The following is a 27579-nucleotide window of genomic DNA, read 5'->3' on the forward strand; positions in this document are numbered from 1 at the left end:
TTCCTTTAAAAGTAGATAGGTTCACCAAAATATAGAGCATAAAGAATACTCAAGACGGGGAAAAAATTCAAATGAAAGATCACGCAGTTACTTTAGGCAGCATTACACGACATTACAAGTACTTTTATTGCCCTGGGTAATAAAAGCTTTTGAGAGTACGAAAAGAATAATTTACTCAACTGGATTCCTCTAAGTAGGAAAGGCAAAGGTATTCCTTGGCTATCACCAGCAGAAATCACTTGGATCAACTCAATATTTAGAGAATTCCATATGCACTATGGAAACAAAGAGAAAGACAGTTAACCCACATAAGGAGGCAAGAGAAATGGGAGGAGGTGGGGCCTGCCAGGGAGGGGGACGAACTCAGGGGAGAGACCCTGGAAGTTATAGCCCAGAATATCCTGTTGGACACCATATTAGTGATGACTTCATCTGTCCACGAGTCTGCTCAGAAATTCCCAGCCCTCTTGTCACCAGCAGGCATACACATATGTGAGAAGACTCTGATTTAATACCCTCCCTCCTTTCATAGAAAATTCCCTCAGGTCCACTCTGAGTGGAGGCCGCCTCAGAACCAAGGGATTTCCCAGCCCCTTCGAGGCCTCTTGGTACAAAGTCTTCATCTGGCAACTGAGGTGTCATCATAGGGGATTTTTCTGATTGGCCAAGTGTGGTTTGGGTGTCTACAGAGTGTGGTTTGGGTGTCTACAGAGTTCCTTCTCAGCTCAGCCCTCATCATTGCTCTGCAACTCAGAACAGCAACTGCTGAGACCACCTTAAAGTAGGATGGTCCTGAACAGAGCTCTGATTCTGGGGACCCTCACCCTGACCATCATGATGAGCCCCTGTGGAGGTGAAGACATTGTGGGTGAGTGCATGGTTGAGGGATGTGGGGACTAGAGTTGGGGAACAGGGAATTGAAGGGAAAAAAAGATAGAGTTTGGCCTAGAAACAATAGCAACTCCTCAAAGCGTTCTCAATATTAAGCAAATCTAAAACTTAGAGTCATTCCTCCTGCAGGAAACCAGAGTCCAGACCCACTCTCTTTGCTACTTGTGCTGTTGCAGAGCTCACCAAGGACACTATTCTGTTTCTGATATTGGATCCAGTGAATATGTCCTGGAGGGCTCTAGGGCATTCATTCATTATTGCCTCAAAGATTAGAAACGTTTCCATAAGTGGATATTTTGTTACTAAAATTTTATGAACTATTGCTCCTAAATTTCTCTGAGTAAATTTTGAAGCTTTTTGTATATTTCTCCTAAAGTGTATCTTGGGGTAAACAGTTCCATGAATTCTGTATACTGTGTAGATACAAAGAAGGGTGACCTTTTCAGTCTCAGATCTACATACATTTTCATGCTGTCATCTCGCACAGGTGGGGAGAGGGTAAGCAAGCCCAGCAGAATGCCTTTACACAAGGCGTTTTACCACAGGGTCCTCACTTAACCTCAGTTACCTCATACATGTCACCTCACAAATAACCAAGTAAAAGACGTGTGTAGAAATGCTTTCTAAGTGATTAAGACACACAAATGTCAAAGATTATTCTTATTTTTTTAGTTTTACCGTTACAAGTGTAGCTTTGCTTTATTTTCTTTAACAAAGTAAGAAATTTCCTTATTTTTATTTTAAAATTGAGAACTTTATGATAAGAAATTTGATGAATCAAATTATATGGTTTTCAAATTGTTAGCCCAAATTACCAGTTCTTTGCCCCATCTAAGGAAGTCCTTCAAGAAGAATGGGCAAGCACAGATTATTTATTTGGTCCCTTAGGCCCCTCTGCCTTTGCTGTCCCCCTCCTTCCACCCTCTTTTCTTACATTCCTTCGTCTTCCTTTCCTTCCAGGATCCATCCCTGGCCCACATCTTTGTTACTTTATAGACATTGAGTGAGTTTGTAAAAACCGAAGTAGAAGGGCCAGGTAGTTCAAAAGGGAAGTGAAATGGAGGGTTACTCTAATCTTCAGCAACTTTGCTAACCATGAATGCTCCCATTCTAATTGTGTGTGGTAGTGGAAGTTTCACGTACTTCTCCAGAGCACTTCTAAATTTTGTTTCTTCAGCGTCACACTAGAGTGTCCTGGTCAGGCTCGACTTCCTCATTGGGCACAGGGGACACAGGCCAAGGGCCTGCAGTGCTTATAGGGCTCCATGAAAGTATTTTATTATTTTAATTAGAAAAAAAAATGAACTTTTAGGGTAGAAGAAAATGTTTTAATTTTTAGTTTACCCTAGATTATATTTGTCTTTATCCCAGTATGGCCATAAAATATGACTTTTAATATTTTTATGGAGGAAAGCTTGCTTATGCAACAGCGCTTAGGGCTCACAATCATACTGCAGCCCTGGTCACTGCTGATTCTGATTGTCATATAATTCTCCTACCTCTGTGCTTGTCAGTCTTCCCCAAAGTCTCTGTGATCCTCAAGAATAGTAATTGACATTTTGTACTCATTCTTGAACACGCAGCAAGCTAAGTTTGGGGGATGCAAAAATGAAAAGACATGCTATCTGCCCCATGGAGTGTACTAAGATTAGTAATGCTAAGAAAATGGTGCAGAAAAACAGAAGGAGTATTGCTGAGCAGGGCAATGGATGCAGCTGAGGCTGAAGCTGTAAAAGTGAATTGGTTCCAGTTGGCACAGCAGTGCGATGCTCTTCAGTGCTGGCAACTCAGGACAAGTAGCCGATGAAGAGAATAATTGCATACATCCATGGTTGAAAAGGAGTCAAGAATATTCACTACAGGGATAAGGAGGCTACATTGGAAGGCCTTTTAAGTGATCAACCAAGGGGTCATGCTGAGTAATGATGAGGAATAGATTGACTTGAAAGCAGGACACTGGGATGGAGAGGTTGGAGGTTATAATGTGAGCAAAAATATGTGTAATGAGAGAACTTAGCTAAAAAGTTGGTAACTAAGCAGAAACTTCAAGAATGAACTGGGGCTTCCCTGGTGGCACAGTGGTTAAGAATCCACCTGCCAATTCAGGGGACATGGGTTCGATCCCTGGTCCAGGAAGATTCCACATGCCGTGGAGCAACTAAGCCCGTGCACCACAACTACTGAGCCTGCACTCTAGAGCCCACAAGCCACAACTACTGAAGCCCACGCATCTAGAGCATGTGCTCCACAACAAGAGAAGCCACCACAATGAGAAACCTGATCACTCCAACGAAGAGTAGCCCCCACTGGATGCACCTAGAGAAAGCCCGCACGCAGCAACAAAGACCCAACACAGCCAAAAATAAATAAATAAATTAATTAAATAAATTTTTAAAAAAGAATGAACTGGAGGTGTCCAGGAAATCCTAACAGATAATTTCATTTCAGGGGGAAAAAAAAAAAACAGACCCTGCAAAGACCAAGGAACATGAAAGGATAATGTCATTTGGTTTGATTAATAGCTAAGGTCAGATGAGGATGTTGGATACATCCATACCAGAATTCAGCACAGAACACTGTACTTGCTCCTTTACTCACCTGACTCTCCCGTTAATCAATATTCTCCTTGTTGGCAGAGACCATGCCTGATTGATATTTTACTCTTTGCCTCCCACAATGTCTGAAACCCTGTTGATGCTCAGTAATTGAGGAAGGAAGGAAAGAGAAAATGATAAAAGGCTTGTATGTGTCTGGACAAAATTGTCCAGTCAGGCTTACTTGAGTAGAGTCCAACTGAACCGGTTGCCATTCTGCTTTGGCATCCTCAGAAAAGTATATTGTCCATTTGAAGAAAACAGCAGCACAGTACCTTGAGTCCTCAACAAATACGTGTTGAGTCAGAAAAAGAAGTTTAGTAACCTCCTTAAAGAAAAAAATAGGGGTGGGAAGTAACAGAAATCCAAAATAAAACTTCCATTTCTTACTTCAGAAGCAATCAAGCACTCTCCTTTAAGGATCACTACTGTTAACAAAACAGACAACTTAAAACCATTGTTTATTCTTTATATGTTTTGTAATACTGTCACTGTCCTTGTCATACTCGTTCTTACACCCTGTAACAGTTAGAGGAAACTCTTTTAAAATAATAAGATTCCGTGTGCTTTTCCTTGGTTTAAAAAAAATAAGATGGGGCTTCCCTGGTGACGCAGTGGTTGAGAGTCCGCCTGCTGATGCAGGGGACACAGGTTCGTGCCCCGGTCTGGGAAGATCCCATGTGCCGCGGAGCGGCTGAGCCCGTGAGCCATGGCCGCTGAGCCTGCGCGTCCGGAGCCTGTGCTCCGCAACGGGAGAGGCCACAACAGTGAGAGGCCTGCGTACCACAATCAATCAATCAATCAATCAATCAATAAGAAATGAATCTTGTATAGAAAACGTTCTGCTCTGAGCCAGTCCTGAGGGGAGAGGAACCATAATGAATGTGTTATTAACTGATGAAAGAAGTAAGTGAGAAAGAAAACTTATGAAGCAAAGGGAAGTAAACTAACACCATGATCATTCATTCATTCCCTTCTTTCTTCTTTCTTTCCATTATGATATTTATCACAAGCCTACAATGTGCCAGGTACTGAGCTGGACATGCAGGAAATAGCAGTAAACAGGGCCTGTGAAAAGTCCACCCTTCTGAGCATATGTTATAGTGGAAAGACAGACTGGATTCTAACAGGACAGCTACCAACACTGAGGGCGAAGGAAACAGGTGCTGGGAATTTTGCTTTGAGACTGTGCCAGAGGTGAAGACTACAATGTTTGAGAGTTGTTTCTTCTGTAACTTTGTTTAACACGGTTCTTTCCTCTCCCTCTGTTTTGCACCTTCCTGCCCCTCACCTTCACTTATCAGCTGACCACGTTGCATCCTATGGCACAACTATCTACCAGTCTTTTGGGCCCTCTGGCCAGTTCACCGAAGAATTTGATGGAGATGAGCTGTTTTATGTGGACCTGGAGAAGAAGGAGACTGTCTGGCGGCTGCCTGTGTTTAGCGAATTCGCAAGTTTTGACCCACAGGGTGCCCTGAGAAACATAGCTGTGGCGAAACGTTACTTGGATATCCTGATTAAACGCTCCAACTTTACCCCTGTTACCAATGGTAGGTGTCCACCATTCTGCCTCTCTTTACTGAAACTATTGTTTCATACCAGGCCTCACTCTCTTGTTCCCTAAGGAGAGATACCCTTCACCACTCTATAAAACTCTCTCCTTTCCAAGGAGTCCCCAGATTTTCTCATAGTAATTACTGGACCCTCATCCTCCCTCTTCTCAAAGATCACATATTTCCATGTAATATAAGGATCCCTACTCCCATAACATATCCCTTGAATCCCACAGACCTCCCTCCTTAACAAGCATGCCCACAGAGAACATGGGGATAAAGCAGAGGCAGTGAATAGCATCTCCCAAGCAAAAGGGAAACAAGAGCTCTTCCACTGTCAAACTGGGAAATGTTGGTGGGAGGGCTCCCCCAGGATGCAATGCAGAACCTCAGGGCAGAGCTATCCTCATTTCACATCAGTGCTGTTTTCTCACCACAGAGGTTCCTGAGGTGACTGTGTTTTCTAAGTTCCCTGTGTTGCTGCGTCAACCCAACACCCTCATCTGTTTTGTGGACAACATCTATCCTCCTGTGATCAACATCACATGGTTGAGGAATGGACACACAGTCAGAGAGGGTGTTTCTGAGATCAGCTTCCTCACGAAGAATGATCTTTCCTTCCTCAAGATCAGTTATCTCACCTTCCTCCCTTCTGATGATGATGTTTATGACTGCAAAGTGGAACACTGGGGCCTGGATGAGCCACTGCTGAAACACTGGGGTATGTACGAGTTCCACCCCTTTGATACTTTCTCTTCTCTATCAAGTACAGAATGTCCTGCCTTTTAGCCCCTAAATCACACGGTCCAGAGCTTGTTTTCCACACTTCAAGTGTTTCTAAAGATATACTTCCCTCCCTTCCCTAAGCCTGCTGCCCTGAGTCTTTGTAGAATGAACACCACACCTCCTGCCCCATCCCAAACACATGCACATGAACCAACACTCTGTATTCTGAGTTTTACAACTTCACTTTTGCAGAACCTGAGATTCCAACCCCTATGTCAGAGCTGACAGAGACTGTGGTCTGCGCCCTGGGGTTGACTGTGGGCCTCGTAGGCATCGTGGTGGGCACCGTCTTCATCATCCAAGGCCTGCGCTCAGGTGGTCCCTCCAGACACCAAGGGCCCTTGTGAGTTGCACCCTAGAAGGGAAGGTAAGGATTCGGATTTGTTAGCATTGGAGACAGTACAGGAGGAAAGAAAGTGAGAAGAGGTTTGTGGACTCAAATGTGGTTGAAAAGTTGAGGAGAACTGGGAAAGGTCATGATGATTACACAGAAGGCCCCTAGGACTCATCAGTCTCATGTCTGTCCTGTTGCAGGTGCACTGCCTGTCTACCAGAGCAGAAGAGTGGACATGCTAGGTGACCTAGAACTATCTTCATATAGCTTCTCTCCTCTTACACTCCTCCTCTCACCTCTTCTCTGGGACTTATCCCTTAAAGCTCACATATACCTAGGAATTCTCCCCCTGACCACCTGATGATTTTTTTCTGTTCTCAATAGCTACATACCATGGGATCACTGGCGTATTCCACCCAGTTACCTAATCCCTAGTGACCCTGATCCAGTATCATCATGGAAGCAATGAATCCTCCTTTTATTGAAACTTTTCCTGTCTTTCATCTCAAGGCTGACTAGGACCTTGTTCCCTTATGCTTTAGGCCCCTTAATTTCGTTTCTCAGATCACGTTTCATGCCCAGTAACACAAGAGCAACGTGTGTAGACTAATAATATGTTGTTATCTTAGTTGAGATTATTATTTCTCTCTTCCTTCTGTTCCCATTCTTGGCACTGTCACCCACCCCCCTAATTCAGGCATCATTGAAGATAATATATACTCTTCTCCCATGGTGTAGATTTGTTATAGCAGAAATACAAAAACCAAGAAATAAGTCTGTACTCATCTTAATATAGCTTTTAAAAGTTATGACAGAGGCTTCCCTGGTGGCGCAGTGGTTGAGAGTCTGCCTGCTGATGCAGGGGACGTGGGTTCGAGCCCCGGTCCGGGAAGATCCCACATGCCGCGGAGCGGCTGGGCCCGTGAGCCATGGCCGCTCAGCCTGCACGTCTGGAGCCTGTGCTCCGCAATGGGAGAGGCCACAACAACGAGAGGCCTGCGTACCGCAAAAACAAACAAACAAACAAAAAAAATTATTGAGACAATCAGAAATAATTTTAGGTGTGGTAATGGCATTGCTGTTATATTTCTAAAAAGTTGTTATATCTTAGATTTTCATAGTAAAATATTTATCAATGAAATTATATATTGTCTAAGATTATCTTTAAAATAACCCAGTATGCATATAATATTAAATGGGTGGATTTACAAAATTGTCCATGAACTGATCATTTTTAAAACTGGACTGTTGATACATGGTACTATTCTCCCTATTACTGTATATAGTTGAAATGTTCCATAATACAAAGGTTTTTTTAGATATTCCAGGAAAGCCAAAAGAAAAAATAAGCAGAGAAGCATTCTGTTTGAAGTTATTTTGGTTTTTAAGGTTTTCCTTATTTGTATTGCAGTTAAGAAACACTGAGTATCCAAATCCTGTTCTACACCTTAGAACCTCTCAGAAATGTAACCCTAAAGAGTGTGTATACAACAAAGAATAATAGCAAAAGAAAGCAAAGTAATGCTCACTTTATTATTGGTTGGGCTAAACCCCAAACTTTATTAAATATAATTACTAGTTCAATCTATAATGTAAAAATTGTCACTTAGAAGCGATGCTGTGATACATACCATACTACATTCTGAGTGTATTAAAGTAATGTGAAAACAGATACATTTATTGTCTTTGAAGAATTTACATTCCAATAGGAGGAAGCATACATACATGAAACAGTTTCACAAACATCCAAGTACAAACTCTGAAGAATTTATAAAGGAAAAGAACAAGGTAATGTGAGAGAGTATTGCACAGGAACCAAGTATAATTTGGTGTTTAGAGAAGGCTTGTATAAATGTCTGAGATGAAACAAGATGGTTTACAGTAAGTGAAGGACAAGGTTAAAGAGGGCAGAGCAAATGTTTGAGAAATCTAACAGTATGAAAGAGAGTATGAGGAACTTCCCTGGTGATTCAGTGGTTAAGAATCTGCCTTCCAATGCAGGGAACGTGGGTTCGATCCCTGGTCGGAGAACTAAGATCCCACATGCCGCAGAGCACGTCGCAACTACTGAGCCCATTTGCCACAACTAGAGAAATCTGCACGCTGCAATGAAGAGCCCGTGCGCCACAATGAAAGATCCCGCATGCCACAACTAAGACCTGATGCAGCCAAATTAATTACTTTTTAAAAAGAGAGTATGACAATAAAATAAAACAAAAATTATTACAGTTTAGTAGAGAAAGTTTATGTAAGAGCAAGCAAGCTATTTCAATTCTTTCTAATTAGAATCCTTAGTGAAAAGATACTTCCTCTATAAAAGTAATAATGACGGGCTAAAAAATTGGAAAATGTAATAGGAAGATTTAAAAAATAATAGAATAATATAAAAATTATAATAATAGAATTATTATTATGTAATATAAAAATTAAATCAAGAAAACCTCCTTGAAATTTTCTCCCTGAAAAAGAAGACAAAGAAATGTAATATATGGTAGAAAAGATAAGACACAGAGAATAGACCTGGCAACATCAAGTAACAGAGCTAGAGAGGGATACAGAAAAATGAAGGGGGAAATTTATGAAAACAAGTAAAGGAAAAATTTCCAGATATAAAAGACCTAATTCTTTACATGGAATGGGGACTTTCAGATATTTAGCAAAATTAATGAAAAAAAACTCATTCTTAGATACATTAAAAATTTTTTAAATCATTTTTAAAATTTCAGAATCTCAAGTGTTAAAAGAAGATAATAAAATATCCCAATGAGGGAAACAAAACAAACAGACAACAGACACTGTTAAACCGTCAGATACTTACATCATAAAGATAATGAAAAAGGCCTGGAAGTTCTAAAGGAAAAGTATTTTCTATTAATAAATGTATACCTTTTCAAAATCACAATTAGGCATGAAGAAAGGATAAAATACTGTTAGACATAAAAGAATAAAAAATGTACCTAGCACACATAGCTTTATAGGAAGTTGATTAAGAATATGACTTAGTTAAGTGAGGTTGTTAATCAGGAAACAGGAACGTACTTGGGGAGTGGCATCAGCAACATGGTCGAACAAGATGTCTCTCGTTCATATCCCCCTTTTAACAACAATTTGGTATCCATTCCTGGATAAAGATACCTTTGTGGGAGCTATGGGATCCAACACCATATGCTAAGGAATCCAGGAGGAGTCTTGCCAACCATGCATCAGATAACAAGCATACAGACCTCAGTCATGGCTAGGGACCCTGCAATGGCCCATGAACTGGCTCAGCCCCTCTTAGCTATTATCTGGGAACCCGCAGAGAACAGTCTTAGACAATTACTCATAGGTGAGAGAGCCTTTGTGGAAGTCCAGGTTTCCAGTGGAGAACTTCCAGCACACCACTGGAGCAAAGAAATACAAGTTGGACACACTGGAGAGGGTAGGAGGAACAGCATCACTCCTCCCCAAGGCAGCACAGCTTGGTGCCAAGAGAGACCTTCTCAACTCACGAATTATCCTGTAAGGATAATTGTAAGGAAAGTGAGAGCATGTGAGTGAACACCTGTCTTCCTCAGCTGTGCGGGAAACTGCCATTTCTCTCTCACCCCATCCAGAGTAGTGAGTCATAACTTACGTTACTGGGGGTGAGTAGAGGCCAGCAAAGTGGCAGATAGAACTCTTGGAAGATATGAAAGAGGCGCAGATCCCTCAAGGTGTCCACCAACAAGCCACTGGGGATACCTCACCATTGAATCCCATCAGCTTGCCCACAGGCACTCCCAACACCCCATGCACCTCACCCACACACCCCCCACACTGTGGCCAGCTCCCTGTGTGCACTCCTGACAGCAGCAAGAGTGAGCTTTGGCAGACAACTAATGAGTAGCACAGAAAGCCAGCCCAAATCTGTAGGCCAGGGAGAGAACATGAACCTGAGCTTCAGCTCCATTCTTGGGAAAACAAAAGGGAAGCTGTCAGCAGCCAGCCTGGTACATTGCAGAATCAAGAGAAGGCACACAAGTTTAAGCATTGTGCCACGAGAGAGCAAGAAGTGTGGTACAGGCATATCCATAAAAGGTCTGAGAGAGTCTCAGAATCCCTAGCAAGACGGACAGAACGTGTTTCTCTCCCAAAGTCAGTTAGTAAAGACTGGAGGAGGTGATTGCTACTTCAAATGCAAAGACAGAAATGAAAGACTTCAAGAAACATGAAAAATCAAGGAAACATGACACACCAAAGAATCAAAATAATCTTCCAGTAACTGACACCAGGATGTGGAGGTCTATAATTTACCCAAAAATGCTCTTTTAAGGAAGCTCAGTGAGCTACAAGAAAACACAGAAAGACAACTCAATGAAATCAGGGAAACAATACATGAACAAAATTAGAAGTTTAATAGAGAAATAGAAATCTTAAAAAAAAACAAATAGAAATTCTGGATATGAAAAGTACAACAAAAAATGCTCTTTCTGCCTGATGGAAAGAAGAGGAAGATTCTTTCATCTTCTTTCCATCAAGTAGAGGAAAGAATCTGTGAATTAGAAGACAGGAACTTTGAAATTATCCACTCAGAACAAAACAAAGAAAAAAGAATGAAAAAGAGTGAATAAAGCCTAGAAGATCTGTAGAATACAATCAAATGTAACCCTCTGTCAATTATTGGAGTCCCAGAAGGAAAAGAGACGGAGAAGGGAACATAAAGCTTATTTAAAGAAACAATGGCAGAATCTAAAAAAGAGTGGATTTATGTATATGTATAACTGATTCACTTTGCTGTACAGCAGAAAGTAACACAACATTGTAAATCAACTATACTCCAATAAAAAATTTTAATGCAAAAAAATAAGTAAATAAATAATAAAATAGCCCTGCCAGTATCACTCTCTTTAAAAAAAGAAAAGAAAAAGAAATAAAAAAGAAAGAAAAGAAATAATCACTGAGAGTTTCCCATATCTGAGGTGAGATTTGGATATCTAAGTTCATGAAGCTCATAGTTAAGAAACAAATTCAACTTAAAGGGCTTCCCTGGTGGTGCAGTGGTTGAGAATCTGCCTGCTAATGCAGGGGACACGGGTTCGAGCCCTGGTCTGGGAGGATCCCACATGCCGCGGAGCAACTAGGCCCGTGAGCCACAACTACTGAGCCTGCACGTCTGGAGCCTGTGCTCCGCAACAAGAGAGGCCGTGACAGTGAGAGGCCCGCGCACCGCGATGAAGAGTGGCCCCCTCTTGCCACAACTAGAGAAAGCCCTCGCACAGAAACGAAGACCCAAAACAGCAAAAATAAATTAATAAACTCCTACCCCCAACATCTTCTTAAAAAAAAAAGATTCAACTTAAAGAGATTTTCTCAAAGATGTATTATGATAAAGTTGTAAAAAATCAAAGACAGAGATAATCTTAAAAGCAGCAAGAGAAAAGAAGCTTATAACTTATGAGGGAAACAATAATGCTATCAGATTTCTCAAAAGAAATCTTACGTTTAAGGACAGAAGGTGATGATATATTCAAAATTGCTGAAATAGTTTGGTACAAGAGGTTGATGAAGGAAGATCATGAACTCACCTCCTCCAATGGACATACCCAGTCTACAGCTATAAATGGAACAATTTCCTCTGGAAAAAAAAAATAACTAAACTAAAAACTGGCTTAACAACACCTGCACATCAGGCAAATGAGAGGGAAACCACATCAAGGCAAGAGAGGCTGAGTCATTATCTTTCCATAAACCCTTCTCCAGGTACAGCAACCCACAATTGGGAAGGAACTCAAAATCCAGAGCTTCTCCCTGAGGAGCAAGAGGTGTGAACACCACAATATAGACACCCCAACTTTTAAGACCTGCACCTGAGAGATGAGTCCCCAAAACTTCTAGCTTTGAAAGCCAATGGCTCTCATGTCCATGAGACAATATTGTAGTGAACCAAGAAATGGCTCTTAAAGGGCTCACACACAGACTCACTCGACCCAGGTCCCAGCACAGAAGCCATTTGAAAAGTGCCCAGACTTTATGGGAATGAGGCTCATTTGATGACCTTAAAGTGTCAGCCTAAGGAGCAGGGGTCTGCTGGGATACTCCCCAGGGATGGAGGCTGGCAGCCACCGTCTTCGCACTCTCCCTCTGCTATGCTAAGGTGGGCAGACACCTTTTTATTTTTTTATCCTACGCCTTTTTTTTTCAGGGATTCCATCTTTACACTCCCACTTTGTATCGCGCTAGCCAGCAGGTGCTATCGTCACACTATTCCTGTGCCACACTCCAGAGCACCAGTATTTCCTGCAGGGGAGCTTTTCCTTGGGTCTGGTGTCCTGGTTTTTGGGTCTGGTGTCCCAGTTTTTGTGGCTGCAACCCAGTGGGATGTCTTTGGATCACCTGGTTCTGGAGGGCAGGGAGATTCACACTCCTAGGTCCAATAGGACTGTAACAATCAGATACGGTTCTTGGCAGACTACCACCCCAAGGGTACTGCACAAATAGCAGACTGAAACACATTCCCAGTCTTTCTGAGAAAGAGGCTTATTTTTTGTCCAGGAGTTTTGGCCTGAGGGGCAGGTTTCTGGTTTGGCACAATTCTAAGGGGCCATAGAGGTACTTGCATGCAACAGAAGCCAGTGGACAAAATCTTTGCACTCTCCCCCTGCCTTGCTCCAGCCCACTGGTGCCCTCCACAGAAGCGTATACCTTTGGTGCCCTGATTTTTCCAGCTGGTGCTAGGCGATGCCTCTACATTGTCTGGCTTAGGGTGACACTAGGCTCAGGGGTGACAAAGAACTATAACAAATGTAGAAAAGTTCTTAAACAGCTACCAACCCAGGGCACAGTAAGAAGCAACAGACCCGGGAGATCAGTATTTCTGTGAAAGAGGACTATTAGCTTACCATCATAGCTAAAGCCTGAGGGGGAAGCTTCTAATTAAACACAAATCTAAAGGCTGACTGTAATCCCTTCCAGAGAACTTGGAGGGTGGGCACTATCATTTCACTCTCCTCTGCCACGCTCCACAGTGCCAGTAGCTCTCAGAAGGGAGCTCTTACACTCTTCTGGTGCCCTGGTTTTTGTAGCTGCAAGATTCAACATCTGCAAATCAATCTATGTGATATACCACATTAACAAATAGAAGAATAAAAAACATATGATCATCTCAATACATGCAGAAAAAGCTTTTGGCAAAATTCAACACCTATTTATGATAAAAACTCTCAACAAAGTGGGTATAGAGGGTTCATACCTCAACATAATAAAGGCCATGTATGACAAACCCATAGCCAACACCCTACTCAACATTGAAAGGCCAAAAGCATTTCCTCTAAGATCAGAATGAAAACAAGGATGACCACTCTAGCCACTTTTATTCAACATAGTATTAGAAGTCCTAAAATCAGACTAAAATAAATAAATTAATTAAAGGAATCCAAGTTGGAAGGCAAGAAGCACTGTTTGCAGACAACATGACAGTATATATAGAAAATCCTGAAGGCACCACCAAAAACCTATTAGAGCAATAAATTAATTCAATGAAGTTGTAGGATACAAAATTAGTACATAGAAATCTGTTGTGTTTCTATACACTAACAACAAACTATCAGAAAGAGAAATTAAGAAAACAATATTATTTACAACTGCATCAAAAAGAATAAAATACCTAGAAATAAATCTCACCAAGGAGGTAAAAGACTTGTACTCTAAAAACTATAAGACACAGATGAAAGAAATTGAAGATGACACAAACCGATGGAAAAATATAACATGGTCATGGAATGGAAGAAGTTAATATTGTTAAAATGACCAAAGCAGATTCAATGCAATCCCTATCAAAATATCAATAGCATTTTTTCACAGAATTAGAACAAATAATTCTAAAATGCATATGGAACCACAAATGATCCAGAATAGCCAAAGAAATTTTGAGAAAGAACAAAGCTGGAGATATCAAGCTCCCTGATTTCAAATATATTGTAAAACTATAGTAATCAAAACAATATAGTATTGGCATAAAAACAGACACATAGATCAATGGAACAGAATAGAGATCCCAAATATAAACCCATACACATATTTTCGATAAAGGAGCCAAGAATACACAGTGGGAAAAGAAAAGTCTCTTCAATTAATGGCGTTGGGAAAAGTAGACAGCTACATGAGAAAGAAAGAATATGAACCACTATCTTACACCATACACAAAAATTAACTCAAAATAGATTAAAGATTTGAATATAAGACCTGAAACCTTGAAACTCCTAGAAGAAACATAGATGGTAAGCTCCTTGACATTGGCCTTTGTGATGACTTTTTGACACCAAAAGTAAAGGCAACAAAAGCAAAAATAAACAAGTCAGACTACATCAAACTAAAAAGCTTCTGCACAGCAAAGGAAACTATCAACCAAACGAAAAAAAAATTTACTGAATGGGAAAAAAATTTGCAAATTATATATCTGCTAAGGAGTTAATATCCAAAATGTATAAAAATATCATACAATTCAAAAGCAAAACAAAGTCTGATTAAAATATGGGCAGAGGGGCTTCCCTGTTGGCACAGTGGTTGAGAGTCCGCCTGCCGAAGCAGGGGATGCGGGTTTGTGCCCCGGTCCGGGAAGATCCCACATGCCGCGGAGCGGCTGGGCCCGTGAGCCATGGCCGCTGAGCCTGCGCGTCCGGAGCTTGTGCTCCGCAACGGGAGAGGCCACAACAGTGAGAGGGCCACGTACTGCAAAAAAAAAAAAAAAAAAAAAGGCAGAGAATCTGAATAGACATTTTTCCAAAGAAGACATACAGATGGCCAACAGGTAAGCGAAAAGATGCTCAACATCACTAATCAATAGGGAAATGCAAATCAAAGCCACAGTAAGGTATCACCACAAAAATAAATGAATGAATAAATAAATTTTTAAGATTAAATAAATATATTTTTAAAAAAGATATCACCTCACACATGTTATAATGGCTATCATCAGAAAGACAAGAAATAACAAGTGCTGGCAAGGATGTAGAGAAAAATGAATCCTTGTACACTTGGTGGTAATGTAAATTGGTTCAGCATTGTTGAAAGCAGCATGGAGGTTCCTCAAAACATTAAAAATAAAACTGCCATATGATCCAGCAATTTCTCTTCTGGGTATTTATCCACAGGAAACAAAAACACTAACTTGAAAAACATCTATGCACCCCACGTTCATTGAAGCATTAATTACAATGGCCATGATATGAAAGCAACGTAAGTGGCCATTGGTGAATGCATGGATAAAGAAACTGTGGTGTGTATATATACATAATGGAATATTATTCAGCCATAAAAAGAATGAAATCTTGCCATTTGCAACAGCATGGATGGACCTTGAGGGCATTATGCTAAGTGAAATAAGTTAGACAGAGAAAGACAAATGCCATAAAATCTCACTTAACTCATGTGGAATCTTTAATGGAAAAGAACTCATAGATAAAGAGAATGAATTGGTGGTTGCCAGAGGTGGGCAAAAGTCATGAAGGTGGTGAAAAGGCACAAACTTCCCGTTATAACATATGTAAGTCCTGGGGATGTGATGTACAGCATGGTGAATCTAGTTAATTATACTGTGCTGTATATTTGAAAGTTGCTAAAAGAGTAGTTTTTTTTTTAATTTGACTATGCTTTAATTGTTTAGACCCAGGATAACCCACAAACCTCTCTGTGACACAAAAGATTTTCATGGTTATTCCCCATTTCATTCAAAATATTGTAAAGATTCTACCATTTGCAATTCTGTTATTTAAAATAATAAAAATAAAATAAAATAATATAGTCCGTAAGTTTCTTTAAGAGGGCACAGTAAACTACAAGACATGGAAACATGCTAATGTGAGTGAACAAATGAAGATACAGCTGCAGCTTTCAGTGATGGAATACTCCTGCTCTACCTACAGTATTCTATGTGACATCTCAGTTGTGACACGAGACTGTCTGATTCACTAGACCTCAAATATTAGTAAGCTTACTTCCTTTTTTTAACTTTTAGATAAAACGCAAATATGAAGATGTCCTTTTCATTCTTCCCACCACTGTGGAATCCACTGATCTGCTCCAGTGGTTTCCCAGCAGAGATTCTCTGGATTCTACCCAGAGCTGCTGAACCAGACTCCTGGGTACAGCCTGCTTCTCAACCAGCTCCCAGCCTGTGTGTTGGTCTGACAGCTGGATAACTATCTAACCTCCCCACAAGGGAGGCCTCCTTCCTGTAACCCTGACAGGTGGTCATTGGAAGAGTAGATCTAAAAAGTTCTCATCACAAGAAAAATATTGTAACAATCTATAGTGATGATGTTAACGAGACTTATCGTAGTGATCATTTTGCAAAAATATATACAAATACTGAATCATCATGCTGTACAGCCAAAACTAATATAATGTTGTATATCAATTATACCTCAATAAAAAATATATGATTAGCATAGGGACTTCCCTATGGTCCAGTGGTCCAGTGGTTAAGACTCCGTGCTCCCAATGCAGGGGGCTCGGGTTCAATCCCTGGTCAGGGAACTAGATCCCGCATGCCACAACTAAAGATCCCGCATGCAGCAACGAAGATCCCATGTGCCACAACTGAAACCCGGCGCGAGTCTTAATAAATATTAAAAAAATATATGATTAGCATAAACTTAATAAAAAAGAAGGCTCAGGGTATAGATAACTCATATTCATGTTTAATTACGATATACCCTATAGCCAGGTAACGGTTACAATGTGCTTCTCTTGAGCAGTCTGCAGAGGGAGAAAGCAAACAGAAAAATCCCTTGGGGTCTGAGTAGATGTTCAGTAGACGCTGTTGGCAGTACACCGGCAGAGGCTCCAGGGTCAGTGCAGGAAGCAGCATCACAGTCAAATTCTTGGGGCAGGGCAAGGGGTAACCTGGTGACTGTGTTAGAGTTAATGGAGGAACCTGATCTCAGAGGAACAGGCTGACAGGCAACTGGGAATTCTGGGCAAGAACAGGCAGCTATTGCAGAAGAGCAAAAACCAATCCCCGTCAAAGCGTCCTCAGGAGTCAGTGCGCTGGAGAAGAGAGAGAGTGATCAGCACATGGCACCCTGAGGGACGTACCCCCTCACCTCTTCTCGGCCTGCAGCATCCGACAGAGAAAGCTGAGGTCCGGGGCATGTCACCATCACCTCCTCTAACATCTGTGTAGAGGTGAATCAGCTGAAGAGGGCACAACACTTCAGCCTGACACAGATGTGTGGAAGGCTGCGGAGCAGCTGTTAGCCTTCTGGGGGACATGAAGACGTCAAACTTTTAATAAATTAGATAATAACTCACCTTCTTTCCACCATGCATAGCCTCTTTCAGTCACTATAAATGCCCACAGGCAGTAGTCACCAACATGTGGCACAAAGTGGGTATCATCCTGGTGTCCAGCACTAACACCACAGTTCTGGCTCTAAGTTTCACAGAAAGAGGCCACCAAAGTTATGGCCTGATTCTGGAGAACAACCTCAGGAGCTTCCTACAGAAACTGGGTGAACTTCTCCCCTAACTCTTGATCCCATAGCAGAAAATAGGCCACGGATGAGACCATTGTGCTCAGGTATACTCACCTCACACCCTTCCCTCTTTTACCTGTCCCCATAACCCCCAGTGAAACAGAGCAAAAACAGTACCTGCTGGTGGAGGCCCAGGAGGTCCCACAAAAGGTCTCATGACACAAACAGCAAGTGTCTTGCCCACCCCAAAGGGAAATGAGATAAGCAACTTAATTTGAAATATATTTCTTCCCTACCCATCCTCTCTACCCACAAGGCCTTAACTGCCCTAAAATAAAATCTCCCCAAATGAATGGAACTGCCACTAGAAGGAAGCCCTAGAATAAATCCCACCTGTCACCTCTGTGAAAGGGCTACTTTTCAACCAGTAAAATCAGACTCCAATGTCTCCCTAGGTCGTTCCATTTCCGCCCACCACCAGCCTAGTCTCCTTCCTTTCAGGGTCAGGAGGAAAGAGCTACATCTAGAGGCACAGGCCTCCCTGAACAGAGGGTCTCAGTCACAGCCCGTCTTCCCCTTTTCCCCAGAGTTCCTTACCCTTCTGGCTCCTGTGACGGATGATGAGACCCAGCCCGAGGAAGATCAGCCCCAGCACAAAGCCCCCAACACCACTCAGCATCTTGCTCTGGGCGGATCCAGACTGTGCCCCTAGGGATCAGAGCCTGAGTGTCAGGGTTTGTCCCCACACCAAAGCGGGGTGTCCCTTTGAGAAGCCTAAAGTCTAGTCTGAGATACAGGAGGTAGAGGTGCCAGGGGAACCTAGTTCTCCATTCTGACTACCCCTAGGGGAGGGACCCGCCAACAGATCCTTGGACAGAGTGGACGGGTGGGAGAAGGGGAAAGTGGATCCCTGCTCCTCAGGGACACATCCATAACCTTACGCCCTAAGACTCTGGTCACCAGTCAATCCTTCAGAGCTACCAGGGCTGGGCTCTGGGGCACTGGTGTGTAGAGTGAGCTCCCTGTATCTGGAAAGACAATGAGATCAGGATTCTTCTGATGCCCTTAATATGAGGCAAGAGGCACTCTTGTGTCCTGTAATTTCCAGCTCAGTAGGGATTCTGGGGACAAGGGATGAGATGGGATGGACCAAGGAAGCTCTATCTGCCCCTGTCCCGTGGGCCCCACGGTGAAAGGAAACCAAGTGCCCCTTACGCCACTCCACCATGATGGGACTCTGGAGGCTGGGGTGCTCCACATGGCAGGTGTAGACATCTCCTTGCTGGGGAGTCATTTCCAGCATCACAAGCATCTGGAAGGTCCAGTCCCCATTTCTAATAAGAGGGGTGGACACAACGCCAGCTGTCTCCTCCTGGTCATTCCGGAACCACCGAACTTTGATCTGGCCTGGATAGAAATCTGTCACCGAGCAGACCAGCAGGTTGTGGTGGTTTAGAGCCTCTGTCCTGGATGGGGAGATGGTCACTGTAGGTTCCACTGAGGAAATAACAGACAGGAAAAGACACAGTGAGATGTGAGACCACACAGCAAGTCTCCGCACTGGGAAGAGTCCTTCCCTGGTACCAGGGTGGAAAGATCCTTGGATTCCAAATCTTGGATTTGGATCTAACCTGGACCACGTTATTAGCTTGAATAAAAACATTAGTCAGTTTACTTTTCAGAGTCTCAAGAGACAGTTTTAATCATTCTATGGGAGTTACTCAGTTGACACTAAATGATAAAAATGAAGCACTTTAAAATTATAAATTGCTATATTATACAAGCCACTATTTATAACATTTTTTAAATAAAATAATAAACGTGGACTTGTTCCCCCTCGCTCTCCCATCTAGAAGTGACCATGAGGATAAGCTCTAGTGACTTGTGCTAGGTCAGTGACACTGTTTTCTGTTAGGTTCTGTGCTCCCCACAGTAGAGAAAGTCCAGCAACTTTGACTCCCACCTGCTGGCCATGAGATGATCAACAGTAGTCATGGCCCCATGGACTGAGAATTAAGAAAGTACAGACATTTCTATGTCCAGTAAAATGGGACAACAGTGACCATCACATCCTTCCTACAAAGCAGTGCTTTTCAAACAGGCTACATCTATAACCCTCAGCCCTGTAATACAGAATTCGAGAGCGAGAGCACTTCTTACCAGTCAACAAAGCATCCCTCTCAGTTTTTAGCCTCATCTTAGCTCAAATGCCATTCTGTGGCGAACTCCCCACAAAAACTTATATAATTAAATACCTACACTTCCATCTCGAGTTCATTTATGCCACATATACTTTATTTCATTCATTCATTCATTCATTCAACAAATATAAATTTGACAAGCACTGGGGACCCAAAGATAAACAACAAACTGTGGCCCCTGCCTTTACAGAACTTGCAATCTAGTAACAAAGACAAAACAAAAAATAAAAACAAAAAAGAACCACAAGTGTTATGTCAAAAGTTTGTAATTTTTGAAGGAAAAGAAAGGAAACCGTGAAAACAAGTAACACTGATAAAACATCATGTTTGCCCATGTCTCGATTCCTTTATCTTCTCAGATTGCTACTCATGGTCAAATATGACACACCTCCCAACCTGTTTTACACGTATTATCCTTTATCTCTGCAGCCATTTTATTGCATCTCCCTCATTCCCTTAGTGCAAAACTATAGTAAATATTTCATGTAGTGTTTTAGCTATTTGATAATACATTATGTACTCTCATTTACTTTTTTCCCCTAATTTTCTTTTAACATTCAAGTGAGCTGCCATCCCTTTGCTATTAAGAATAACTGCCTTGCTCTGAAATCAGACATAATTATCATGTATGTTCTCTATAGAAAATATTCTGAGACTCTTGCAGAAGTTGGCCCGGGTTAGTGAGCATGTCACATGAACATACAATATAACTGGGACTTGCTGAGATCGGCAGGCAGTCTCGTCACCCCAATAACATGGTACTCGTGAGCCATCATCTGGAAAGAATCATGTTTTCAGTTTGGACTTTAACTCTTGATCAGGTTCTTCTTCCTGGGCTCTGACTAAAGTCATGGTCAGCCAGGTGAACTTATAAAATCTGTTCGTCTTAAACAGATTGGGAGTAAAAAATGGAGGTCACAAGTTCAAGAGAGAAATTTTAGAATAATTTTTATGAAAAAGAACTGAAATAGCAAAAATATAAGTATGTACTTGGTGGCATCAGGATGAAGGAGAAGGCAAGATAGGGTAAAGTAAGCTAAAAGTTATGTGAACATACACAGAGAACACCAGGGTCAGACTAGGGATTAATCAGTGAGCTTTCAATCCCTTGAATGTATCATTTTGTCCCACTAACATTGAAAATCAGCAGGAACAGACTCATTGCTGCTTCTGGTCATAACTGGCTTAAACGAGGCTTTGCTTCCATTAGACTCTATATACATGTAGTAAAGAACATGATGCCTATTGTGTATTTGGGGGAGGCTTCAAGACAGTGAATAACTGTGTGTAATTACTTAAACTGTTTATTATGTACCAATATTAGCATATATAAAGTGGTGATGCTGATTGCTAACACCAAGGAAATTAAGTGGCATAGTATAGGTAGTGTTTGGTAAGACAATTGCCTAGCAATAGGTGCTCATGAAACTGGTATAATTAACTTTCAGAATGTCTACCCCTGCAGTGGATGTTGGGGGAGCTGGCAGGGAGAGAGCGGATAGGCAGGCCAACGGAACCTGAAACAGTTTTTATTCAGTAATTAAATGGCATCAACTTATTTACCCCAAAACTTCAGCTCTGATATCAGCCATTTGTTGAGCTTTTGTAAGAAATTAAAACGTTGCCTTATAACAACACTCAAGTACTGTTTCTATTTTTACTAAACACTTCTTTTCCTCAGGCTTTGCATCCACGAATTCTAAATTGTTAAGATCCAAGTCAATAAGAGTTTACTTTAAAGCATTACGCAAAATCGTAAAGAATAATTAATACGGTCAGTTTTTAAGATCCTATTTACCTTTATGCTTTCTCTTGAGCCTAAGCAGCTGGGCAACAGAGAACATTTATTCATTAATTTAAGCAAGGTTTATGGAGCTCATACTACCTGCCAATGTGTCAGGTACTAGGCACACAGGGATAATTAAGACAGTCCCTTGCCAGAAAGAGGGCCGGGACAAGTGATACAGTGACATCTATTTAAGAAACCAGGATTAAGATGAATAATGATTTGAAACCAAAACGTGAAAATGTATTCTTTCATGGCTGTAATATATCACCACGTGTGTAAGGTGCCCTGAGAGCAGCCGTGGAGCAGCCCTAACTCCACCAGGCTGAGCTCCTGAGCTTCGGGAAGCAAACAAGCCAAAGGCACGAGGCGGGAACGTGCAGAATTAGTGGAAAGAACTGCGCAGGACGAGGCTCTCGAGAGCTGGGGCCATACTGAGCAGTCCTGGACCCGCCTCTGCGGGGAATGTTCCAGGGCTACCAACCTCCGTCTCCCTGCTGTGCCCTCGGTCCCCGGCCCTCTGCGCGGAACGCCAGGGCTCGCTGTCCCCTCCGCGGGCCTGAGGATCCCACCCCCGCGGCCCCGCCCCCTCACCCCTGCGCGGAGTCTCGGCAGGGGAGGGTGGGCCCCGCGGAGGGCGGCCTGCGCTCACCTCGCCGCTGCACCGCTAAGGTCTCATCAGTCCTGTAGTTGTCTCTGCACACCCTGTCCACGTCGGCCCGTTCCTGCTCCAGGAAGTCCTTCTGGCTGTTCCAGTACTCGGCGTCCGGCCGGCCCAGCTCGGTCACCGCCCGGAACTCGCCCACGTCGCTGTCGAAGCGCACGAACTCCTCCCGGTTATAGATGTATCTGCTCACGTGCCGCACCCGCTCCGTGCCGTTGGTGAAGTAACACATGCCCATATGACGGAACAAGAAATCCTCTGCGGGAGACACCGCCGCTCAGCCAGGCGGCAGCCGCTCGGCAGGCGGGGCGATGTCGGCCCGTGGCCAGCTGGGTCGGAAAAACCTGAAACCCGCCGTTCAACCCCGGGTTCCCGGCCCAGCCCAGCCCTGCGCCTCCCGCTGCGAACCGGAGCCTCGGGCGGCTCTTCCAAGGCCTCCCGCCCCGTCTGAGGGCTTCCAGAATGACCTTCGTGCGAGGAGGCCTGTCTCTGAGGGGAGCCCTGGGACCTGTGATCCCTGCCTGAGCCTGAGAACCGAGTAAACAGAGCTATCGGGTTGGTTTTACATCCATCTCTGTACTTAGAGGGATCAGGACGTTCTCACATGAAATGTCATTTTCCCTCGAAATCCTGGGAACCTCAGAGACAAACAAGTGTCTACATAAGCACAAGACTTCAAGGGAATCACAAAGGAGCTGTAGAGTGGAGCCTGTCCTCGTCCTGACAGGCACATTCTCTGGGTCCCTGGCAAAGTGCCTTCCTTCCCATGCGTGGGTTTCCTCTGCGTTTCTGCCACCCCGACCCGACTCCTTTGTAGTTAGAAGGGACCGACACGGCCCTAGTCCTAAAAAGGATGGTTTATTCACGGAAAGTGCACAGACTTTCAAAATAGATAAACTGGATTCCAATTAAACTGAGACAGTTACCAGCTTGGGTGGGTTACTTAACGGAGTATCTGTATCTTAAGTATAATTGTGTAAAAAGTCATTATATCTACACATAGGGGTGTTAGGAAGATTGACAGAGAATTTATTTGAAGATACTAATCCTGTGTCTGAAATGAATGCTTTCTCAATATACATATTTCTCTTCTTACGTTCTCCTTTCTCCTAAATCCCATCCATCCTCAAGTCTCTGAATACCACTCAAGTCACTACTTGACCATAAATCAGTGAAACTTGAGGTTAAGATTCTGTCGGTGGCCACCCAGTCAGCTCCACTCAAATACCAGGAGTTTGCTTCCAGGAACCCTCCGCTCAAGAGTCAGGAATGTAGAGTCCTTTTCCTCAAATTCTGAGACTACAGAGGCCACTGCTGCCCTACATTTCCCCAGCCCAGGACCCCATAGTATTAAGTCCAGACAAGGTCTTGGGGGATCCTGAAATGACAAGTCCTGCTGTGTCTTTGGAGAAATTCTTTAAAACAAACTACCCGTGCTCACTTTGTCCCAGCACTTGTAGTAGATACACACTCTGTCTCCTCCTCCCTGGTATAATGTCCCCAGGCTTAAGCCTGTGGGAGGGGGACTGTCCTCACTTTGTCATTAGAAGGTGGAAATGAGAATGTAACATAGCTTGCATCCCCGAAGAGAGGAAACATTCTGAGATCACACCCCAGGCCAAGTGTCCCTCAGAGCCTGGTCCCCAGAGTGGTGGCTCTGGGAGCAGCTGCCCTGCACTTACGTGGAGAGTCTCTGCCCTCAGCCTCTGGGGTGCTCAGCACCGTCAGCATCACCATCACAGCTGTTGTCCAAAGGCCTCTGGGGATCTGCAGAGCCACCGTCCCAGACATAATTGAGAACAAAGGAAGAAGTAATGGTAGTGAACACAGCTCACACCCAGTGGATCTGGTGTGCCTACTTTAGAGAATAAAAGCCTATGAAAGCTTCCATGTATGGCAGGATTGGAGAGTCCCAAGGAAAGGAACCAATCAGCACTGGAGCTGAAGTACCTCATGTATCTCTGGGCAGACATTTGTTTTGAAGGTTCTCAATCTAATGCCTGGCACTCTGTCTTCATCAAGTTACACTGGATGAACATTTCGGGTGAAGAGTCCTTGCAGTTTTGAATGATCTGAAGATTGAATGCCTTCGGAGTTTAAAGAACAAGAAGAAAGAAAAAATGATTCAAGAGTAGACATCTCTGTGATATATTTTTTTAATTAATTTATTTATATTTGGCTGTGTTGGGTCTTCGTTTCTGTGCCAGGGCTTTCTCTACTTGCGGCGAGCAGGGGACACTCTTCATCGCGGTGCGCGGGCCTCTCACTGTCGCGTCCTCTCTTGTTGCGGAGCACAAGCTCCAGACGCGCAGGCTCAGTAGTTGTGGCTCACACGCCTAGTTGCTCCACGGCATGTGGGATCTTCCCAGACCAGGGCTCGAACCCATGTCCCCTGCATTGGCAGGCAGATTCTCAACCACTGCGCCACCAGAGAAGCCCTGTGCTATTTATTTAAAACCTATTGTTCTTGGGATTTGGGGTAAGGGAAAATAAGTGGGGATCATATTTCAGGGAGAGAAAATCATTGTCGCAGACAAGTTCACTTTTATTATCTTAGACACTCTGAGGAGGCTTAAGTTGTGGTGGGAAGAGCAGAGTTCTTGAAGGAGATGGTTTTGAGCTGCACTGATGTAGCAAGTGCCTGCTTGCCACCCCAGGTATCTTCTTATGCCTGGCATTGTTGTTGTCCATCGCTGTCACCAATAAAGGCATGGAAGAACAAAAAAAAAAAAAGGTTTTTTTTGTTGTTGTTTTAAATTTATTTATTTTAAACTTATTTATGTTTTGGCCGCGTTGGGTCTTCGTTGCTGCACACAGGCTTTCTCTAGTTGCAGCGAGTGGGGACTTCTCTTCGTTGCAGTGCGCAGGCTTCCCATTGCGGTGGCTTCTCTTGTTGCAGAGCACGGGCTCAAGGCGCGCGGGCGTCGGTAGTTGTGGCTCGCAGCCTCTAGAGTGCAGGCTCAGTAGTTGTGGTGCACGAGCTCAGTTGTTCTGCAGCATGTGGGATCTTCCCGGACCAGGGCTCGAACCCGTGTCCTCTGTATTGGCAGGTGGCTTCTTAACCACTGCGCCACCAGGGACGTTGTCTACCACTGATGTGCTTTATGAGAGCCAACAAAATACTGAACGCTTCTGCCTCAAACTTCTCTTTGTAAAATGTGAGTCATGCTTCGTGCGTTTTGTATCTAGGCCTTCATATATACAGACTTAAGAGTAATATGACTTGCTTAATATCGCAAAATGTTCCTCAGCGGCCAAGTGTAACTGTTGGCAGTATCAGGTTTATACGTGGAGCAAGAAAACAAAATTTGACAACCAGTCCTGCTGGAAAGTGATTTTTTCATTACACAACAATCTATTGCATTTATGCTCTTTGAATGCAAGTATTTGAAAAATTAAGTTAACTTCTCCCTTAAAATCTCTTCAGCCGCTCAGATCCTCCCTGAACCATCTGATGTCAGCAAAAACACAATCCACAAACATTAACAGCATTCAGACACAGTCACCTTTATTTCTGAGGACAGAGAGCAAAAGACGTGGAGAAGCATTTCCTGCAGCTTGAATAGTGTTAATGAGGGAGCAGATACTTATGGTTACAGATTGTACTACAGTACAGTACTATTGTATTGTACAGATTGTGCCAGCCCTAAGCATCAAGTCCCCAATGGCAGAAGTATCAATGTGTTTTTTTTAATAAATGTATTATTTATTAGGCTCCTCTTGCCCATGACTAGGGGCAGTATTAAATGGTTATAGAGCAATTAGAACAGTGTCTGGAAAACCTTAATAAACAAGAATATAAGTGTTTCTCCCTCTATTCTCTCTCTTCCTGAATTTTAGGTTCTTCTTTCAAAATAGAGGAAAGGATCTACAAGCAGGACATAAAGAGTTTACCAGGTAAAAAGAAACAGGGAAGAGGCAACGACAAGAAGTTTCCATTAGTGGCACATGAAGACAATGAGTTAGTTCAATATTCTGAATTAGGTGCATAGTCCCAGAGCACCCGAGACTGGGAAATCTGTCACTGGGCTTCCACCAGCAGTGGCGCAATCAGGATCAGGGTAATTTCAGAGCAGGGAGGGCTTCCATGGTGGGATGAAAACATAAAAGAGGAACATCAAACTCAGACCGGTAATAGGGTTGGGAGGCAACAAAGAACAGTCAGAGAGGGATTCTGAAGGTGCCTCAGGTCCCTCAGACCTTACTTCAGGGTCCCTTGGAATAAACAGAAGCTTCTGGCCCATGTCCTCCCTCCTGTCCTAAGGGAGAAATTCCCTCCGTTCTGCTCTGGGGCTGTCAGTGGATGCTGCCTCAGACCTGGGGATTGCCTGGTCTTACAGCCCTCTTCACACAGACTTTTCAACTAGCAGCAGCAAGAGTGTCAGCTTAAAATCCTCTTTCTGATTGGCTAAAACCTCATCTGCAAGGCTCTGGTTTGAGCTTCTGCCTGCTGTTTCTCCCAAGCCAGGCAGCATTCTCTACATTTTCTAGAGTTCTCTGTACTGTCCATATCCCTGCTGTGCTACTCAGGGCAGTCACTGCTGGTCCGGCCTGAGAGAAGGCGACACGCACAGACCTTCTGATTCCAGGTGTCTACCTGAATCACCCTGTGGAGGCAGAGCACCTAGGATGAGGCCAGTGTATACCCCATGAGGGTAGACAGTGGCATCAAGGAACAGTCGTTGATGTGGGTCAGGCTTCCTGTAGGAAGACTCTCGTGGTTCATCCTCTGTTCCCTCAGGATGAGAGATAAAAGCTGTGGACTGTTTCCTTGGGGAAATTCAGGGAGAAATCATCTTCCCTGGTCAACATCCCTCAAAATCTGCACTTGGTCAGTTAACTGTGAAGGTACTAATCATCTTGTCACCAGAAGGGCCATCCAGGACCCTATTCTACATTCAATTCAGGAAACAAAATACATTGTACATTCTGAAAGATTCCATGACCTTCTTAATGCCAGTAGTAATTTAATTAGTAATACTTCCCCCAGAATATTATTCCCTTCAATAAAAATTTGTCACACCACTATCCCTAAGTTTTTCCAAATCTTTGTGAAGCTACTCACACATGTCCCCTACATGAACACTTAAGTAACCAGTTATATGAATTTTCCATGACATATATAAAGTAGGTCCTTTCTCTTTGCACAGTTATCTCTTTAAAATCACAGTTTACAGAATCCGAAGAAAGAGTCAAATTAGTAACAGAGTGACCATGTATAAGCCATTTCAGTTCTGAAAGCCTTAGTTCTGCCTCATCTGCAGAAAGAGTACACATATCACAGGACCACTTCATGAACACAGATATCATTTGCAAAAGTCCACTGCAATCT

At 43.1% G+C, this 27579-nt stretch overlaps 2 protein-coding genes across 3 annotated transcripts; one reads left to right on the plus strand and one right to left on the minus strand.

Annotated features, from left to right (window-relative positions):
• Positions 1 to 736: 736 nt before the first annotated feature.
• Positions 737 to 8376, plus strand: LOC132431923 (SLA class II histocompatibility antigen, DQ haplotype D alpha chain). 2 transcript variants are annotated; one of them, XM_060021652.1, is made up of 5 exons: positions 737 to 868; positions 4790 to 5038; positions 5481 to 5762; positions 6020 to 6194; positions 8163 to 8376. In XM_060021652.1, exons 1-4 carry the CDS (start codon positions 787 to 789, stop codon positions 6172 to 6174), a joined length of 768 nt encoding a protein of 255 aa, XP_059877635.1. In that variant the 5' UTR covers positions 737 to 786; the 3' UTR covers positions 6175 to 6194; positions 8163 to 8376. The 2 variants fall into 2 exon arrangements, with proteins under 2 accessions (XP_059877635.1, XP_059877636.1); XM_060021653.1 differs by lacking the exon at positions 8163 to 8376 and adding an exon at positions 6362 to 8068.
• An 8398-nt stretch (positions 8377 to 16774) lies between these two features.
• On the minus strand, positions 16775 to 24053 carry LOC132431924 (boLa class II histocompatibility antigen, DQB*0101 beta chain-like). Its single transcript, XM_060021655.2, has 5 exons — positions 23930 to 24053; positions 22236 to 22505; positions 18812 to 19093; positions 18194 to 18304; positions 16775 to 17168 (listed from the first exon to the last, which is right to left on the minus strand). The coding sequence occupies exons 1-5, from the start codon at positions 24036 to 24038 to the stop codon at positions 17161 to 17163; spliced, it is 780 nt and encodes a 259-aa protein (XP_059877638.1). The 5' UTR covers positions 24039 to 24053; the 3' UTR covers positions 16775 to 17160.
• Between the last annotated feature and the right edge of the window lie 3526 nt (positions 24054 to 27579).

Source organism: Delphinus delphis, chromosome 10, assembly GCF_949987515.2.
Source record: "Delphinus delphis chromosome 10, mDelDel1.2, whole genome shotgun sequence".
Classification (NCBI taxonomy): domain Eukaryota; kingdom Metazoa; phylum Chordata; class Mammalia; order Artiodactyla; family Delphinidae; genus Delphinus; species Delphinus delphis.